Here is a 21,241-nt window from a genome sequence, read left to right on the forward strand (position 1 = left end):
AGCCAAGACAACACAGGAGTGGCTTCGGGACAAGTCTCTGAATGTCCTTGAGTGGCCCAGCCAGAGACTGGACTTGAACCCGATCTAACATCTCTGGAGAGACCTGAAAATAGCTGTGGAGCGATGCTCACCATCCAACCTGACAGAGCTTGAGAGGATCTGCAGAGAAGAAATGGGAGAAACTCCCCAAATACAGGTGCGCCAAACTTGTAGTGTCATACCCTAGAAGACTCTAGGGGCGGCAGGGTAGCCTAGTGGTTAGAGCGTTGGACTAGTAACCGGAAGGTTGCGAGTTCAAACCCCCGAGCTGACAAGGTACAAATCTGTCGTTCTGCCCCTGAACAGGCAGTTAACCCACTGTTCCCAGGCCGTCATTGAAAATAAGAATTTGTTCTTAACTGACTTGCCTGGTTAAATAAAGGTAAAATAAAAATAAAAAATAAAACTCGAGGCTGTAATCGCTGCCAAAGGTGCTTCAACAAAAAACTGGGTAAAGGGTCTTATGTAAATGTGACATTTCCGTTTTTTACATTGTTAATACATTTGCAAACATTTTAAAAAATCTGTTTTTGCTTTGTCATTATGGGGTATTGTGATGTCATTATGGGGTATTGTGATGTCATTATGGGGTATTGTGTGTAGATTGAAGGAAAAAAACAATTTAATTTATTTTAGAGTAAGGCTGTAACGTAACAAAACGTGGAAAAAGTGAAGGGGTCTGAATACTTTCTGAATGCACTGTGGAATCTGAAGCAGTGTGGATGTCTATCTCTCAAACATCTTTATACCCCAAACCCCCCTTCCCTAAAAAACTACCTAAAGCACACCTAACCAACCTGACCACTGTGATCATTATAACCAGCCTGACCATTATAACCAGCCTGACCACTGTGATCATTATAACCAGCTTGACCATTATAACCAGCCTGACCATTATAACCAGTCTGACCGCTGTGATCATTATAACCAGCCTGACCGCTGTGATCGTTATAACCAGCCTGACCATTATAACCAGTCTGACCGCTGTGATCATTATAACCAGCCTGACCGCTGCGGTCATTATAACCAGCCTGACCATTATAACCAGCCTGACCGCTGTGACCATTATAACCAGCCTGACCATTATAACCAGCCTGACCGCTGTGATCATTATAACCAGCCTGACCACTGCGGTCATTATAAACAGCCTGACCATTATAACCAGCCTGACTGCTGTGATCATTATAACCAGCCTGACCACTGTGATCATTATAACCAGCCTGACCACTGTGATCATTATAACCAGCTTGACCATTATAACCAGCCTGACCGCTGTGATCATTATAACCAGCCTGACCATTATAACCAGCCTGACCGCTGTGACCATTATAACCAGCCTGACCACTGTGATCATTATAACCAGCCTGACCTCTGTGATCATTATAACCAGCCTGACCTCTGTGATCATTATAACCAGCCTGACCATTATAACCAGCCTGACCACTGTGGGCCATTATAACCAGCCTGACCGCTGTGATCATTATAACCAGCCTAACCGCTGTGACCATTATAACCAGCCTGACCATTATAACCAGCCTGATCATTATAACCAGCCTGACCACTGTGATCATTATAACCAGCCTGATCATTATAACCAGCCTGACCACTGTGACCATTATAACCAGCCTGACCATTATAACCAGCCTGACCACTGCGGTCATTATAACCAGCCTGACCGTTGCGGTCATTATAACCAGCCTGACCATTATAACCAGCCTGACCACTGTGATCATTATAACCAGCCTGACCGCTGTGATCATTATAACCAGCCTGACCGCTGTGATCATTATAACCAGCCTGACCATTATAACCAGCCTGACCACTGCGGTCATTATAACCAGCCTGACCATTATAACCAGCCTGACCGCTGTGACCATTATAACCAGCCTGATCATTATAACCAGCCTGACTACTGTGACCATTATAACCAGCCTGACCACTGTGACCATTATAACCAGCCTGACCATTATAACCAGCCTGACCACTGTGGCCATTATAACCAGCCTGACCACTGTGATCATTATAACCAGCCTGACCACTGTGATCATTATAACCAGCCTGACCACTGTGATCATTATAACCAGCCTGACCACTGTGATCATTATAACCAGCCTGACCACTGAGGTGCTCTGGCTCTGTGGAGGAACTTCCCCGTCGATCCCGTCTCACAAATGTCAGCGAATTGAACAGAAGGTCTTGCCTTTATGTGACCTTTAGGTCATCCTGAGCTTAGTGGGCACCACAGCAGGGCCTCTCCTCAGCTTAGTGGGCACCACAGCAGGGCCTCTCCTCAGCTTAGTGGGCACCACAGCAGGGCCTCTCCTCAGCTTAGTGGGCACCACAGCAGGGCCTCTCCTCAGCTTAGTGGGCACCACAGCAGGGCCTCTCCTCAGCTTAGTGGGCACCACAGCAGGGCCTCTCCTCAGCTTAGTGGGCACCACAGCAGGGCCTCTCCTCAGCTTAGTGGGCACCACAGCAGGGCCTCTCCTCAGCTTAGTGGGCACCACAGCAGGGCCTCTCCTCAGCTTAGTGGGCACCACAGCAGGACCTCTCCTCAGCTTAGTGGGCACCACAGCAGGACCTCTCCTCAGCTTAGTGGGCACCACAGCAGGACCTCTCCTCAGCTTAGTGGGCACCACAGCAGGGCCTCTCCTCAGCTTAGTGGGCACCACAGCAGGGCCTCTCCTGAGCTTAGTGGGCACCACAGCAGGACCTCTCCTCAGCTTAGTGGGCACCACAGCAGGACCTCTCCTCAGCTTAGTGGGCACCACAGCAGGACCTCTCCTGAGCTTAGTGGGCACCACAGCAGGACCTCTCCTCAGCTTAGTGGGCACCACAGCAGGGCCTCTCCTCAGCTTAGTGGGCACCACAGCAGGGCCTCTCTTCAGCTTAGTGGGCACCACAGCAGGGCCTCTCCTCAGCTTAGTGGGCACCACAGCAGGGCCTCTCATCAGCTTAGAGGGCACCACAGCAGGGCCTCTCCTGAGCTTAGTTTGCACCACAGCAGGGCCTCTCCTCAGCTTAGTGGGCACCACAGCAGGGCCTCTCCTCAGCTTAGTGGGCACCACAGCAGGGCCTCTCCTCAGCTTAGTGGGCACCACTCTCCTCAGCCCCGGTTCAATGTATCGACCTCACTTGACTGTGTTGTTCAATACTTTACACTGACTACGTTCTTAAAGACACAGGAAAACAAAACACTCCAACAGGAACATTGTTTTATTTTAAATGGACCATTTCTTATTTTTCAGATCATAATTACATCATTTCAACCCAGTGAAGGAGAGAAGGAACCCAGTGAAGGAGAGAAGGAACCCAGCTGCTCGGTCAGACTAATGAAACTAGTATCATTTATGAAGAGAGTATATTTACACTGAAAGGATATAAGAATCAGAGCCCCACATAACTGATGGACGATGTCCCAAATGGCACCCTATTCCCTATGTAATGCGCTACTTTAGACCCGAGCCCTTGATCAAGGGTAGTGCACGACATAGGGAATAGGGTGCCATTTGGAACATAGAAGTCGATGATGCCTTTCACAAAATCCCAAACGGTTGGTTTTTGAAAATAAAATGAACTACTGATGAGGCACGTGTCTGAGGCAAAAATAAAATAAAGACAAAAAATAATGTAATTGGAATATAAAGTTAAATAACAGACCAGTTGGTTAATACTCAAGCATTTATAATACAAAATAAAACAAACCCCAGAGAAAATGTGTTCATCCCAAATTGCACCCTATTCCCTACATAGTGCAGACTACTTTTGTAGTGCAGACTAGAGTGGCATTTGGGACTCTCTTCCGACTACACTACCAGCCCAGAACATGGGTTAGAGGAGGAATTCCATCTCACATTATAAAGCTTATTACGACCCCAAATCATTCATCAGCATTAGAAAAAAAACAATAGTTATTTACAATCATATTGTCCAACACTATTAATAGTTTGAATGACAACGTAAAATCACCTTAGTGCGCCAACGTGGGGACAGAAACTAACTGTAACCGGGGGGGGGTGTTAATAGTCACGACCTTCTAGATTTCCTGTTTCCATTTGTCAGAGGTGAATAAAGGATGTTTCATTGATGTGCAGTAGGTTCTGGACCTCCAACAGGTATTTCCTGCTCTCCAGACTACATTATGTATAGATGTGTGTGTACACACACACACACACACACACACACACGGGAAGACTCTGTTGTCTTGCTGCTCTGACAAAAATGCGTCTTCCACACAGTAGACAAGGGTTGTGTTCCAAACGGCTCCCTATTTAGACCAGTGGGCCCTGGTCACCGTACGCAGTCAGGGTGTAACGTAACAATAGTGTCCCTCCAGCCCAGGGAGGGTGAGGGGGGCGGGGTGAGGGGGGAGGGGGCGTGGCAGAGTAAACAGGAAAATCCATTGGTTTAGTTTTTGGTTAACTACTCAGTCCACCTTCACTACGCTATAGATCTTGGTGACGAACCAGAAACAGGCGAAGAATCCAATCGTTCCTGATGGAGAGAGAGAGAGACAGGAAATGTAATTGACAGAAAGAGAGAAACTATGAAAATCACACTTTCCCAGGGCCATTTGTCAATCCCACATCCTGCTGTCTAGGAAACTCTCATTGCTACGACAACAGACACCATCTGACTGTGTGTGTGTGAAAACGAGTAGAGCTGCACCTCAACCTAAACCCCAGAAAGGCAGCATAACAGTCAAGGTGGGAGGATGCCCAGTCCTATTTGGTCCAGTCCATTGAACTAGACTAATGAGGATAACCTCTGCCCTCTGACCTAGTCCATCCTCCTCATGGCAAGCTACAGTATGATGCCCCCCCCCCCCCCCAGCTACCTACCTGTGAATAAGAAGAAGATGAGAGCCATGATCATGGTGTAACCAAAGTAGAGGATGGTGCTAGCCAATCCTGTGATCTGGAGCTTGGAGAAGAAGTAGTGGATGGCATAGACCAGGAAGTAGACGGCCGTGAAACCACTGGTCAGGAAGGAACGCCACTGCCAGTGATAGTCCTGATGGAGAGAGACAGAGAGAACAGTTAGTAATGATTTTATAAACACAGAGATATCTAAGACAAGACCACTGGTCAGGAAGGAACACCACTGCCAGTGATAGTCCTGATGGAGAGAGAGAACGTAGCACTCCCTTAATTAAACTTCCTGTTATTCCTTTCATCCTGTCTCCTCTCCTTCTCAACCGTAGTGGAGAAGGAGGTTCCAGGTCCCTTGTTTGGGAACTTCTCTTTTAAAGAGAGAAGCTGTTAGGAATCAAGGAAAGAGGATTTGAGAAACAGTCCCTTCATCCTCGTCATTAAGGGCACTATTGCCATTGGTCACATGACCCGACCAGGAAATACTCAGATCGTCGTAACTCAGCACAGAGGTGGAAGTAGCAGAGTAGGATGGTGTGTGTGTGTGTGGTGTCTTACCTCAGCACAGAGGTGGAAGTAGCAGAGTAGGATGGTGTGTATGTGTGTGGTTTCTTACCTCAGCACAGAGGTGGAAGTAGCAGAGTAGGATGGTGTGTGTGTGTGTGTGTGTGGTGTCTTACCTCAGCACAGAGGTGGAAGTAGCAGAGTAGGATGGTGTGTGTGTGTGTGTGTGGTGTCTTACCTCAGCACAGAGGTAGAAGTAGCAGAGTAGGATTGTGTGTGTGTGTGTGGTTTCTTACCTCAGCACAGAGGTGGAAGTAGCAGAGTAGGATGGTGGCCTCAGAGCAGGTGATTACCAGGATGATGAACACCAGAAACAGGAAACCAAACATGTAGTACATCTGGTGAGACCTGGTGTGAGACACAACCATACATCATAAAGATAACCCACTGCTCTAGCATCTGGTGAGACACAACCATACATCATAAAGATAACCCACTGCTCTAGCATCTGGTGAGACAACCATACATCATGAAGATAACCCACTGCTCTAGCATCTGGTGAGACACAACCATACATCATAAAGATAACCCACTGCTCTAGCATCTGGTGAGACAACCATACATCATGAAGATAACCCACTGCTCTAGCATCTGGTGAGACACAACCATACATCCTAAAGATAACCCTTTAAAACATGCTGTCCTCTGCTTCACTCCAACCACTAGTCAACCTACAGAGCCGTAGTCAGTTACTCACTCAACCCCGTTCACACTTCTCCAAACCTCACCCGTTCACCTTTAACCTCACTGACTGGTTCTGCCTTCGCGACAAGCTGCTCGTGTAGCAGTCCTAAAACAGAGCAGCAGCGCCTGCAGGGTAGCTGATCTGAGACACTCACCAGATGCTGTTGAGGATGAAGAAGAGCTGGATGAAGATACAGCCGAACGGGAGGATCCCCCCCATGACGATCCCTGGGAGAGATCTGGTGTAGAACGACTGCTCCGGGATCTGACGAGGGATCTGATTGGTCCGCACAGGGTGCTCAATCCCCTGAAATGCACCAATCACACGACAGAGGGGAGGAGTATGAAAGGCATGATATGCACACAAACTTGTGTGTGTGTGACAGAGTGTATGTTTGAATGTATTCACATACTGACGTGTGTTTGTACTCACAGTCTTCTTGAAGCCGAAGTAGGCCCCTATGAAGGTGAGGGGGACAGAGATGCAGAACCACAGAGCCAAGATGGCCACCAGGGTGCCAAAAGGCATGGCTGCAGACGAGCCCTCACCCCACAGGATCAGATTCATCACAAAGAAATCAGCAAACACAACCCTGAACACAGAGACAGACGTTAACTAACAACCCTGAACACAGAGACAGACGTCAACTATCAACCCTGAACACAGAGACAGACGTCAACTATCAACCCTGAACACAGAGACAGACGTCAACTATCAACCCTGAACACAGAGACAGACGTCAACTATCAACCGTGAACACAGAGACAGACGTTAACTATCAACCCTGAACACAGAGACAGACGTCAACTATCAACCGTGAACACAGAGACAGAAGTCAACTATCAACCCTGAACACAGAGACAGACGTCAACTATCAACCCTGAACACAGAGACAGACGTCAACTATCAACCCTGAACACAGAGACAGACGTCAACTATCAACCCTGACCGTAACCACAAACTAAGGTCTATCTCCTCAACCAATGTAAAGTCAGACTCACCCAGGACACAGGAAGCAGGTCAGCAGGACGTTAGTCTTCCATTTCTCCCCACCAAAGGCTGTGACATCACAGAGAGAGAGAGAGAGAGCAGACGTGAAGAGAAACAGTCAGCAACTCTTGGGAGACAAACAGACGTTTCTTGGAAATTCAAACTTCTTTCTTTACTGCCAAGGTGTTGAGGCATATAGCCTTTAGCAGGGAGGAAGGATTCAGGCCATAGAGCATGTGTTGCTAGGGAGGGTTGGGTTGGGGGGGGGGGACCCCTACTGCTACAGGCCTCTACAGAACACTGAACCAGTAATTGACACAGAGACTATCCCCCCCCCCAGCTGACACTGATTGGGCCTAACGAGCTACCCTCCAGCACAGTTGGGTCGTGACTGGTCGACTTTTCAGGGTCAAGTTGGGGTCGTGACCCTTTCCCCCCTCAGCCCAAATGTTCCCTTACACTTGTAGAAACGGGCAGCCACGTAGCCGGCTGGTGTGCCCAGTAGGACCCAGAGCACCACGGCACACGTCATCAGGGCACCGCGGTTCGCCGGGGACAGGAAGCCCAGGCAGGCAAAGACTGGACAAGGGGAGCACAATGTATATGGATCAGAAAATAAAACACACTGTTGGTTTTGACTGAACTGTGTTTTATTATTGTGTTGGTCCTTTTCTGCTACTGAACACATTTAATAACCAAGATGACTGTCAGTGACTACATTCAATAACTAAGATGACTGTCAGTGACTACATTCAAATGACTGTCAGTGACTACATTCAATAACTAAGATGACTGTCAGTGACTACATTCAATAACCAAGATGACTGTCAGTGACTACATTCAATAACCAAGATGACTGTCAGTGACTACATTCAATAACCAAGATGACTGTCAGTGACTACATTCAATAACTAAGATGACTGTCAGTGACTACATTCAATAACCAAGATGACTGTCAGTGACTACATTCAATAACCAAGATGACTGTCAGTGACTACATTCAATAACTAAGATGACTGTCAGTGACTACATTCAATAACCAAGATGACTGTCAGTGACTACATTCAATAACTAAGATGACTGTCAGTGACTACATTCAATAACCAAGATGACTGTCAGTGACTACATTCAATAACCAAGATGACTGTCAGTGACTACATTCAATAACTAAGATGACTGTCAGTGACTACATTCAATAACCAAGATGACTGTCAGTGACTACATTCAATAACCAAGATGACTGTCAGTGACTACATTCAATAACCAAGATGACTGTCAGTGACTACATTCAATAACTAAGATGACTGTCAGTGACTACATTCAATAACCAAGATGACTGTCAGTGACTACATTCAATAACCAAGATGACTGTCAGTGACTACATTCAATAACTAAGATGACTGTCAGTGACTACATTCAATAACCAAGATGACTGTCAGTGAATACATTCAATAACCAAGATGACTGTCAGTGACTACATTCAATAACTAAGATGACTGTCAGTGACTACATTCAATAACCAAGATGACTGTCAGTGAATACATTCAATAACTAAGATGACTGTCAGTGACTACATTCAATAACTAAGATGACTGTCAGTGACTACATTCAATAACCAAGATGACTGTCAGTGACTACATTCAATAACTAAGATGACTGTCAGTGACTACATTCAATAACCAAGATGACTGTCAGTGACTACATTCAATAACCAAGATGACTGTCAGTGAATACATTCAATAACTAAGATGACTGTCAGTGACTACATTCAATAACTAAGATGACTGTCAGTGACTACATTCAATAACCAAGATGACTGTCAGTGACTACATTCAATAACTAAGATGACTGTCAGTGACTACATTCAATAACTAAGATGACTGTCAGTGACTACATTCAATAACCAAGATGACTGTCAGTGACTACATTCAATAACCAAGATGACTGTCAGTGACTACATTCAATAACCAAGATGACTGTCAGTGAATACATTCAATAACCAAGATGACTGTCAGTGACTACATTCAATAACTAAGATGACTGTCAGTGACTACATTCAATAACCAAGATGACTGTCAGTGACTACATTCAATAACTAAGATGACTGTCAGTGAATACATTCAATAACTAAGATGACTGTCAGTGACTACATTCAATAACTAAGATGACTGTCAGTGACTACATTCAATAACTAAGATGACTGTCAGTGACTACATTCAATAACCAAGATGACTGTCAGTGACTACATTCAATAACCAAGATGACTGTCAGTGACTACATTCAATAACTAAGATGACTGTCAGTGACTACATTCAATAACTAAGATGACTGTCAGTGACTACATTCAATAACTAAGATGACTGTCAGTGACTACATTCAATAACTAAGATGACTGTCAGTGACTACATTCAATAACTAAGATGACTGTCAGTGACTACATTCAATAACTAAGATGACTGTCAGTGACTACATTCAATAACCAAGATGACTGTCAGTGACTACATTCAATAACTAAGATGACTGTCAGTGACTACATTCAATAACTAAGATGACTGTCAGTGACTACATTCAATAACCAAGATGACTGTCAGTGACTACATTCAATAACTAAGATGACTGTCAGTGACTACATTCAATAACTAAGATGACTGTCAGTGACTACATTCAATAACCAAGATGACTGTCAGTGACTACATTAGATAACTAAGATGACTGTCAGTTAATGCATTAAATAAGTGAAACACTAGTCCTAATCTCAGAGTAGAAGTAACTAAGTACTTCCTCTATACTATATGCTACCATGCTAATTTGTTTTTGGGTAATGACAAATAAATGGTCTGGACAAGTGTAGAAGGTTTGTTTTGCATTCCTACAAGTCAACAACAGGTAGACAGAAACACAGAGCTGTAGATTGTAGAACTCACAGAGAGTGACGAACATCATGATGAAGATCTGAGTTCCAGATCCCAGAAAGACAGAGAGGAGCATGCCTTTCCTGGGAGGCCGGAAGACGTCTCCATGGACCAGCTTCCAGCCAAACTCCTCCTGGGCATCTTCCTGACACGACCAGCAGAGAGGGAGGAGGGGAAGACCTTCACTTAGTTTCACTTTCAACTGGATTTATCCTATATAACATCTTCCTCACCACATCTCTCACTATAAAAAGACCATCACAAAACAGCAAGAATGTTCAGGCCAAATGAGGAGAGGACAGGGAGGGTGTGAGGGGGAAACCCAGCAGGATATAACAGGGGGGAGAAGATGAGGGAGTGGGGTCTCTCCTGTCAATTAGCGGTGATAGACTTCAGAGGGTTGGAACACGAGCAAGCTGGTCGCCGCGGTGACGCTACCTGTCAGTCTGATCGCTAGGGGGAGGGGCTGAAGGGAGTCTGATCGCTAGGGGGAGGGGCTGAGGGGACAGAGCTGCTGAAATAATGACTGATCTCGGAGACAGATAGAGACTACAATACTGGTAGGGGAGGGGGTCGGGGGTGAGAGGTGCTGGTGGGGGGGTAATATAGATACATGTCACCCCTAGTGACCCCCACAAGCCTTCCTAGAGAACATCTGCTGTCAGTTTTCCTGGAGATGAGAGATGGTAGATGGAGAGTACACAAGGTCACACACCCCGAGGTCATAACCAAAGCCTCCACCAGCTGGCTGGAGCCAATCAGAGCTTGGAGCCAGTTGTTGGGGTTCTGTGTGTCTTTACCGCACCAGTAGACCAGACCACTGCCCTCTCACTCCTCATCAGGGACATGTCTATGTTTGTGTCTGTACCGAACCAGTAGACCAGACCACTGCCCTGTCACTCCTCATCAGGGACATGTCTGTGTGTTTGTGTCTGTACCGAACCAGTAGACCAGACCACTGCCCTGTCACTCCTCATCAGGGACATGTCTGTGTGTTTGTGTCTGTACCGGACCAGTAGACCAGACCACTGCCCTCTCACCCCTCATCAGGGACATGTCTGTGTGTTTGTGTCTGTACCAGACCAGTAGACCAGACCACCGCCCTGTCACTCCTCATCAGGGACATGTCTGTGTGTTTGTGTCTGTACCAGACCAGTAGACCAGACCACTGCCCTGTCACCCCTCATCAGGGACATGTCTGTGTGTTTGTGTCTGTACCAGACCAGTAGACCAGACCATTGCCCTGTCACCCCTCATCAGGGACATGTCTGTGTGCACTAGATAACCCTTGCCAGTGTCACACAGACAGAGCCCTCATGTGACACATCCCACAAACCAACATGGTGGACTGGGACTGTGGGACCTGAAGGGAAACCAACATGGCGGACTGGGACCTGAAGGGAAACCAACATGGCGGACTGGGACCTGAAGGGAAACCAACATGGCGGACTGGGACCTGAAGGGAAACCAACATGGCGGACTGGGACCTGAAGGGAAACCAACATGGCGGACTGGGACCTGAAGGGAAACCAACATGGCGGACTGGGACCTGAAGGGAAACCAACATGGCGGACTGGGACCTGAAGGGAAACCAACATGGCGGACTGGGACCTGAAGGGAAACCAACATGGCGGACTGGGACCTGAAGGGAAACCAACATGGCGGACTGGGACCTGAAGGGAAACCAACATGGCGGACTGGGACCTGAAGGGAAACCAACATGGCGGACTGGGACCTGAAGGGAAACCAACATGGCGGACTGGGACCTGAAGGGAAACCAACATGGCGGACTGGGACTGTGGGACCTGAAAGGAAACCAACATGGCGGACTGGGACTGTGGGACCTGAAAGGAAACCAACATGGCGGACTGGGACTGTGGGACCTGAAAGGAAACCAACATGGCGGACTGGGACTGTGGGACCTGAAGGGAAACCAATCAGCTGGATTACTGTGGAGGATTTACCAGACTCACCACAGAGTCCATCTGGTTGTATCTGGCAATGTCCTTATGTAGAGTCCTCAGCATGATCATAGCCACCATACCAGACAGGAAGAGAACGATCACCAGAGAGTTCATGATGCTGGGGGACAAGACAATACACACACAGTTACAGACAGAAGGGGTGTGTGTGTGTGTGTGTGTGTGTGTGTGTGTGTGTGTGTGTGTGCATCTCACCTGAACCACTGAATGTTGGTGTGGGGCATGGACTCCAGAATGTAGTCCCAACGTGACGCCCATCTGATGTGCGTGTCCTCCTAGATACAACACCAGCATTTATATTACACCCACTGACCAGAGCACATGACTAACCTCTCCTGAGACCTGACCACTCGCATTAGCTCCCCAAGCGTATGTCTAGGCTTTAGCTCAGTGGGCTAGCCGGCGTTACAGCACGTAGGAAACCAGAGACTGAACCTAGTCAGTCACACAGACAGAGGCATTTCCATTTACAAACGGTCGTGGGGTTTAGAAACATACCACAAACTGGACAGAGTAGGTATAGCCGATCTTCAGCTCTCCACTGAACTTGTTGTTCAGGTACATGGGCCCTCCTGCACAGTCGGGGGCCTCCACTTTGGTGTGTTTATAGCTTTGGAGGAGAGGAGGAAGAGAGGAGAGAAGAGGAGAGGAGGAAGAGAGGAGGAAGAGAGGAGAGGAAGAGAGGAGGAAGAGAGGAGAGGAAGAGGGGAGGAAGAGGAAAAGAGGAGGTGGGAAGGAGGAGAGAATAGGTCACAATAAATAAATACTTGATGTGAATTAAAGAGAGACATCATTACTTTGAGTAGAAACACACATTATTTAAAAATGAACATTTCATGGAGACTAGAGAAATAAATAATTAATTGTTAAGAACTAGAAAACCCTAAGGGGTGAATTCTAACTTCACATCAATGAATGACTAAGTGACAGTGAGGATTGTCCCCTAAGTGAGCGACCGTTTGACCTCCTACCTCTTGGGCTCCATCTTGGCAGCGACCAGTCTAGCCCCAGCAGCCTCGTTCTCCACCACATGATAGTGAATGGTGATGTCAACATGGTTGAAGACGTAGAATGTGTCTTTGTCCTTAAAGTCAGACTGGAACGAGGAAACACTTAAGTGGTGTGCTTTATAAACATGTTATAAGCAAATATAAGCCTTTAATAATGTCTTATAATGTGTTATGTCTATCTAGCAAAAACTTTTAACTGACAACAAAAAAATGGCCCGACTCAGAGGCCTAACCTCCACACACAGGATATGAATGGACTCACGTTGACAACACAAGCGTCTTTGGGTCGTCCCGCCTCAGTGACGTAGCAGCCAATGGGAAACCCTGGGTTACAGAACTTCTGTCCATCCTCCACGTCATAACACCAGGTCACCGGCATGTTGTCCACTATCCTACAGGAGACACACAGGGATACAGCATGTTGTCCACTATACAGGAGACAGACAGGGATACAGCATGTTGTCCACTATCCTACAGGAAACCCACAGGGATACAGCATGTTGTCCACTATCCTACAGGAGTCAGACAGGGATACCGCATGTTGTCCACTATCCTACAGGAGACAGACAGGGATACAGCATGTTGTCCACTATCCTACAGGAGACAGACAGGGATACAGCATGTTGTCCACTATACAGGAGAGGTACAGGAGAGGTAGACACAGGGATACAGCATGTTGTCCACTATACAGGAGAGGTACAGGAAAGGTACAGGAGAGGTAGACACAGGGATACAGCATGTTGTCCACTATACAGGAGAGGTACAGGGGAGATACAGGAGAGGTAGACACAGGGTTAAGGACAGTGTGCGGTTGAGACTGTGGTCCAATCCCAAATCGACCCCTAAACACGTGTGGAGATCTGATTGGATTTGAGAGGTGTGAGCTATATGGTAATAACTCCACCCTGTCCTCTGATAGGCTAGGAGGACGTTTCACCATATATCTGATACCAGCGCTTGGCAACAAGAGTGGTTTTTGGGGCACCAAAGTTAGTATTTATTTTGTTGTATTTTAGATTTGGGTCAAATAAGACCAGCAAAATGTATTTTTATATAAATATTTAATCGTATCAATGTGACCATGGTATAAAAATGCTATTTTCAAATGCAATCTCTTTTTGGGGCTTAGTTATGGTCAATTTGCAGTGCACAAATGATTATCATGATGATGTTCTGACCCACCCTCCCATCCACTCCGACAACAATCAGTCCGAGGTTTAATCTAGTCGCCTACCCCTGGTCAATGTCAATCACATCCTCTCAGATCTCCACAACTGCCTAATGTTCAGGGATCTATTTGGGATTGGGTCAGTGGTGTCTATGGGGTCAGAGGACAATACAAGCCAAGCTCGACACCTATTGGCCACATGAGTCAGTGCAGGTGTCTGAAGTCTGGGTTGAATCCCAGCTTTGTAAACTCTAGACTTCCTGTATGGGAAATGTGTGTTTACATCTCAATTCAGAGGAAAATTAGGTATGTGTCTGTTGCACAAAACAGAGAATGAATCTCTAACCAGTATGACTATCTTACCAGTGGTGCTGGTAGTTAGCAGTATGACTATCTAACCAGTATGACTATCTAACCAGTGGTGCTGGTAGTTAGCAGTATGACTATCTAACCAGTATGACTATCTAACCAGTATGACTATCTTACCAGTGGTGCTGGTAGTTAGCAGTATGACTATCTAACCAGTATGACTATCTAACCAGTGGTGCTGGTAGTTAGCAGTATGAATATCTAACCAGTATGACTATCTAACCAGTATGACTATCTAACCAGTGGTGCTGGTAGTTAGCAGTATGACTATCTAACCAGTATGACTATCTAACCAGTATGACTATCTTACCAGTGGTGCTGGTAGTTAGCAGTATGACTATCTAACCAGTGGTGCTGGTAGTTAGCAGTATGACTATCTAACCAGTATGACTATCTTACCAGTGGTGCTGGTAGTTAGCAGTATGACTATCTAACCAGTATGACTATCTAACCAGTGGTGCTGGTAGTTAGCAGTATGACTATCTAACCAGTATGACTATCTAACCAGTATGACTATCTAACCAGTGGTGCTGGTAGTTAGCGGTGCTGGTAGTGAGCAGTATGACTATCTAACCAGTGGTGCTGGTAGTAAGCAGTATGACTATCTAACCAGTGGTGCTGGTAGTAAGCGGTGCTGGTAGTTAAGCAGTATGACTATCTAACCAGTGGTGCTGGTAGTTAGCAGTATGACTATCTAACCAGTGGTGCTGGTAGTAAGCGGTGCTGGTAGTTAAGCAGTATGACTATCTAACCAGTGGTGCTGGTAGTGAGCGGTGCTGGTAGTAAGCAGTATGACTATCTAACCAGTGGTGCTGGTAGTTAGCGGTGCTGGTAGTGAGCAGTATAACTATCTAACCAGTGGTGCTGGTAGTAAGCAGTATGACTATCTAACCAGTGGTGCTGGTAGTAAGCGGTGCCGGTAGTTAACCAGTATGACTATCTAACCAGTGGTGCTGGTAGTTAAGCAGTATGACTATCTAACCAGTGGTGCTGGTAGTGAGCAGTATGACTATCTAACCAGTGGTGCTGGTAGTAAGCAGTATGACTATCTTACCAGTGGTGCTGGTAGTAAAGCAGTATGACTATCTTACCAGTGGTGCTGGTAGTTAAGCAGTATGACTATCTTACCAGTGGTGCTGGTAGTTAAGCAGTATGACTATCTTACCAGTGGTGCTGGTAGTTAGCAGTATGACTATCTAACCAGCGGTGCTGGTAGTTGAGCAGTATGACTATCTAACCAGTATGAATATCTTACCAGCGGTGCTGGTAGTTGAGCAGTATGAATATCTAACCAGTATGAATATCTTACCAGTGGTGCTGGTAGTTGAGCAGTATAAATATCTTACCAGTGGTGCTGGTAGTTGAGCAGTATACATATCTTACCAGTGGTGCTGGTAGTTGAGCAGTATAAATATCTTACCAGTGGTGCTGGTAGTTGAGCAGTATAAATATCTTACCAGTGGTGCTGGTAGTTGAGCAGTATAAATATCTTACCAGTGGTGCTGGTAGTTGAGCAGTATAAATATCTTACCAGTGGTGCTGGTAGTTGAGCAGTATAAATATCTTACCAGTGGTGCTGGTAGTTGAGCAGTATAAATATCTTACCAGTGGTGCTGGTAGTTGAGCAGTATAAATATCTTACCAGTGGTGCTGGTAGTTGAGCAGTATAAATATCTTACCAGTGGTGCTGGTAGTTGAGCAGTATAAATATCTTACCAGTGGTGCTGGTAGTTGAGCAGTATGAATATCTTACCAGTGGTGCTGGTAGTTGAGCAGTATAAATATCTTACCAGTGGTGCTGGTAGTTGAGCAGTATAAATATCTTACCAGTGGTGCTGGTAGTTAGCAGTATGAACATCTTACCAGTGGTGCTGGTAGTTAGCAGTATGAATATCTAACCAGCAGGGCTGGTAGTTAGCAGTATGAATATCTAACCAGTATGAATATCTAACCAGTGGTGCTGGTAGTTAGCAGTATGAATATCTTACCAGTGGTGCTGGTAGTTAGCAGTATGAATATCTTACCAGTGGTGCTGGTAGTTAGCAGTATGAATATCTAACCAGCAGGGCTGGTAGTTAGCAGTATGAATATCTAACCAGTATGAATATCTTACCAGTGGTGCTGGTAGTTAGCAGTATGAATATCTTACCAGTGGTGCTGGTAGTTGAGCAACATGCCTTTCTTCAGAAAGTCCAGGTGGGCTTTGTCCTCTGGCTTGTTGGTGTTGTAGGACTTAGTACACACCGGCTTACAATCCACCTTCTTCTTGAACTCAAACTTCAACACACAGACATATAATGATTTACTCAACTTCCTGCTGAGAGTTAGACCAGTAGAATACACAGGGTGACATTTCTCATTTTGCTGTGAATCAGCAGTTTCTCTCTTGTTATGTCAGTCAGTGATGGTCAGCCAACTAGCCCATGCCAACTAACATATTTCAGATAGCTTACTGGATAACAAATGTAGCAATCTAAACTTGTTATCCGGGGTTGGTATGAATGTGGCTACTCAGACACGCGAGCAACTGCGGCCCCCTCATGATGAGCTCAGGTTTTTTGTGGCCCCCACCCCCATCAGAGTTGCCCATCCCTGATTTAGCATGTAGGTACAGGTAGTACACACCAGAGTGAAGGGGGAGTCGGTCATTCGGAGTGAGGTATGAAGGTGCAGAACATTGTAATGAGATTAGAAATGTAATACCAACAGGATATTAAAGTGTGTGTGTGTGTGTGTGTGTGTGTACATCACCCACCTTGTAGGGAGAGGGCTCAATTCTCTCGCCAAACAAAACCTGACCCAAATTCTCAGACGGGCGCTTCTCGGAGTCGATAGCGCAGAAATCAAACCTGAAGAATACAAGGAGAGAAAAAGGGAGTTGACAAACGTTCTGTTTCAGCAACACCAAGACAGCCCATAACAAGATGAACATGCCCTGAGTTCCCCACAACACCAAGCCAGCCCATAACCAGATGAACATGCCCTGAGAGTTCCCCACAACACCAAGCCAGCCCATAACCAGATGAACATGCCCTGAGAGTTCCCCACAACACCAAGCCAGCCCATAACCAGATGAACATGCCCTGAGAGTTCCCCACAACACCAAGCCAGCCCATAACCAGATGAACATGCCCTGAGAGTTCCCCACAACACCAAGCCAGCCCATAACCAGATGAACATGCCCTGAGAGTTCCCCACAACACCAAGCCAGCCCATAACAAGATGAACATGCCCTGAGAGTTCCCACAACACCAAGCCAGCCCATAACCAGATGAACATGCCCTGAGAGTTCCCACAACAACAAGCCAGCCCATAACAAGATGAACATGCCCTGAGAGTTCCCACAACAACAAGCCAGCCCATAACCAGATGAACATGCCCTGAGAGTCCCCACAACACCAAGCCAGCCCATAACCAGATGAACATGCCCTGAGTTCCCCACAACACCAAGCCAGCCCATAACAAGATGAACATGCCCACAACACCAAGCCAGCCCATAACAAGATGAACATGCCCTGAGAGTTCCCACAACAACAACGCAGAAACGTTAATATGATTTCTACTTCAGTTCACAAACTGGAGCATTTTGTCTTCCTTTTTAAACCATCTGCTGCTGGTACTTTTTATCTGATACCCAGATTTCAACAACAACAACCTCCCCTCTCTCGTCACACAGCAAGCTAACATAAAGAAGGCCACATTTCTCACGCACACTTAACACTGCAACGTCACTTCAATTACAGTCCCCTGACCCTCTCCACGACCCCTTGGTGGAAAAGGGGCATTAGTGTCCTCTAACGGCTTGACAGAACAGCTCCTGTGGCTGAGCATGTTGAGGCCTCTAGTATCACATTTAACTCAGGAAAATAATAAATAAAGTAATTCAGATGCCACATAATAACCCTAAGTACTATTGTTATCAAAGTATCCCATCTTTGATTTAATGCCATTGGAGTTTTCAGATCCAGAGTAAGGACTGAAACTGGCCTGTTTCGTTGACTTAAGCCAATATCTATATCTTCTATTGACTATTTCTCTAAACCATGATAGGCAGCCATTTTGTTGAAGCAGAACTACTGTAATAGAACAGTGCTGGACTTGGTCTGAAATAGGTGCCGGTACTGTTTGTATTTAGGTGCAGGAGCTCCATCATACTTTTAGAGCTAATATTCTATAAGAGGTGCCGGAACTCAGCCCCAGTGAGTTCCTGTCCAAGTCAAGCACTGCAATAGAGTATTATTAACATTGTCTATGGACTTCAGAATTCCAGTCACAGTTGGATATCGCTGGTGCTGCTATAGTGACAGAGAGGAGAAAGAGTCAGAGAGGGAGAAAGAGTCAGAGAGGGAGAAAGAGTAGGAGAGGATGGTGACAGAGAGGAGAAATAGTCAGAGCGGGAGAAAGAGACAGGTGAGAAAGAGTAGGAGAGGATGGTGACAGAGAGGAGAAAGAGTCAGAGCGGGAGAAAGAGACAGGTGAGAAAGAGTAGGAGAGGATGGTGACAGAGGAGAAAGAGTCAGAGCGGGAGAAAGAGACAGGTGAGAAAGAGTAGGAGAGGATGGTGACAGAGAGGAGAAAGAGTCAGAGCGGGAGAAAGAGACAGGTGAGAAAGAGTAGGAGAGGATGTGACAGAGAGAAGAAAGAGTCAGAGCGGGAGAAAGAGACAGGTGAGAAAGAGTAGGAGAGGATGGTGACAGAGAGAAGAAAGAGTCAGAGCGGGAGAAAGAGACAGGTGAGAAAGAGTAGGAGAGGATGGTGATAGAGAGGAGAAAGAGTCAGAGCGGGAGAAAGAGACAGGTGAGAAAGAGTAGGAGAGGATGGTGACAGAGAGGAGAAAGAGTCAGAGCGGGAGAAAGAGACAGGTGAGAAAGAGTAGGAGAGGATGGTGACAGAGAGGAGAAAGAGTCAGAGAGGATGGTGACAGAGAGATGCTCTAGTTTATCAGACAGTATTAGTGTGCCTAGTCCTACCCTGGCTGACTTCACCATGTTCCTAACAAATGTCACCCTATTCCTTACACAGTGCACTACTTTTGGCCACGGCCCATAGGTCTCTGGTCAAAAGTAGTGCACTGTATAGGGAGTCATTTGGAACACAGCCTATATCTTCCCCGTACACTAAGTCTGCATCTACACAATAAGAACACTGTCCAAAAGCACCGAACCCACAGCCTTCAGCAGCAAGACTGAGAAATGTAGAAGACCAATAAGAAGTTGTTGTTCCTGATGTACTTACGCAGTGTATTCATAGGGTAAGACAGACTCCACAGAATCCAGTCTGTTCACAAATATCTCGATGGTCGACTGAAAAACAATCAAACGCACAGTTATTTTCTCAAAATGGTAGATGACAAGTATCGGCAACAACATCTAGAATACAGCACACATTGCAGCTGTTTTTTTTTCTTTCTCAAAGGCACAATTAGGCTAACGACTAGAGATCTGAAATGGGAGGGAGGAGGGCTACATAACTTTACAGGATGTCTTTATGTTCTGTTCCGCAGTGGAATTGATTCTTATCAGTTCTTATTCAGGCCCTTCCTCTAAGAACAACTGTCATGCAGTTGACAGCTATCTTTTAAATTAGGATAATACGGAATTTGGGACATAATTAAACATTTGAATGACAAGTAACTTCTGATCAAAAGTATGGAAAAAACGAATTAGCTGTCTACAACACAAGTTAAGCAGTTGTCTCACAAGTAGTAGCCCAACTAGCTCGTAGGGGGTGCTAATTAGCTAGCTAGCTTTCTAGCGACCAATATGCATTACAGATAGCTTACTGTGACTGGTTGGCCAACAACACTGGTTCTAACTAGCTTTAGATTCTACTAACGTTACCTAGTGATTCATCATTATGACAGCTATCCAGCTTCAAATGGTAACCAAGACAGCAAGCTGTTCTGATCCCTTCCAAGGAGTTTCAGAATGCTAACATTAGCAGCTAGCAGGCAAGTTAACTGGTAGCTAGCTTTACTTTCCAGCTGATAATTAGAAGGAAGATAGCATGAAACCGTCGGCGCATTTTTTACTTTTTTTTTTTTAGATCTAACTACCTTACAGTCCGGTACTTCATTCTCTTTCCCAGTTTGTCCTGGTTCACAAAAACTAACAGGGGCCAGACCCGGTAGATAGAAACTTGTAGCGCTGTGTAGCAGAAGGAAGATCACCAAAACAGAGCCTCTCGCTCTGTGCAGGGAGCACATTTTCCTCTTCTCTCGACGAACCTAGTTAGCTAAACGTTTCTTGGCGTAACGTTAATATCTGTCTACACAGGGGGTGACAGGCTAGCTGGCATTTGAATTCACCAGATAGGACAGTTGACATAAGGTAGCTAACGTTAACTAGCTGGGATATGTCTGCCTTCGTAGCTACATAACCCAGAGACTTTTCCTGCAGCGGGCAGACACGTCATCTGCGTCTACACGGACGTGTTCTTCCGTGGAGGATGATGGGACTCTGGAGGTAAAGTTGGCTGGGCTGTTGTTGAAAGAATAGCACTTTGTGTTAAAGAGAAGACATTTTCCGACAAAAAAAAAATGTAGAATTAAAAACGGGTTTATTGTCATAATTTCTAATTCCGCTGAGAATCAAACAGCAACATTCAGAGCACCTTACAATTTGTCTCTGGCAGAAAGTGCCTATTCCAACA

At 45.9% G+C, this 21,241-nt stretch overlaps 1 protein-coding gene across 4 annotated transcripts; it reads right to left on the reverse strand.

Moving 5' to 3' along the window:
- Nucleotides 1-3,237: 3,237 nt before the first annotated feature.
- Nucleotides 3,238-21,032, reverse strand: LOC139402507 (transmembrane 9 superfamily member 2-like). Of its 4 annotated transcripts, none has more exons than XR_011633258.1 (18): nucleotides 20,646-21,012; nucleotides 19,826-19,893; nucleotides 17,346-17,439; nucleotides 16,740-16,867; nucleotides 13,316-13,445; nucleotides 13,015-13,139; nucleotides 12,542-12,653; nucleotides 12,239-12,318; nucleotides 12,035-12,143; nucleotides 10,074-10,206; nucleotides 7,609-7,728; nucleotides 7,161-7,218; nucleotides 6,592-6,751; nucleotides 6,314-6,465; nucleotides 5,711-5,822; nucleotides 4,881-5,052; nucleotides 4,317-4,533; nucleotides 3,238-3,476 (listed from the first exon to the last, which is right to left on the reverse strand). XR_011633258.1 is itself a non-coding variant. In XM_071146495.1 (17 exons), exons 1-17 carry the CDS (start codon nucleotides 20,793-20,795, stop codon nucleotides 4,466-4,468), a joined length of 1,971 nt encoding a protein of 656 aa, XP_071002596.1. In that variant the 5' UTR covers nucleotides 20,796-21,032; the 3' UTR covers nucleotides 3,238-4,465. The 4 variants fall into 4 exon arrangements, 1 of the variants encoding a protein (XP_071002596.1); XR_011633257.1 differs by having other exon boundaries at nucleotides 3,238-3,469; nucleotides 3,777-4,533; XR_011633256.1 differs by having other exon boundaries at nucleotides 3,238-3,469; nucleotides 3,632-4,533.
- Nucleotides 21,033-21,241: the final 209 nt, after the last annotated feature.

Source organism: Oncorhynchus clarkii, unplaced genomic scaffold (genome assembly GCF_045791955.1).
Source record: "Oncorhynchus clarkii lewisi isolate Uvic-CL-2024 unplaced genomic scaffold, UVic_Ocla_1.0 unplaced_contig_8908_pilon_pilon, whole genome shotgun sequence".
Classification (NCBI taxonomy): Eukaryota; Metazoa; Chordata; class Actinopteri; order Salmoniformes; family Salmonidae; genus Oncorhynchus; species Oncorhynchus clarkii.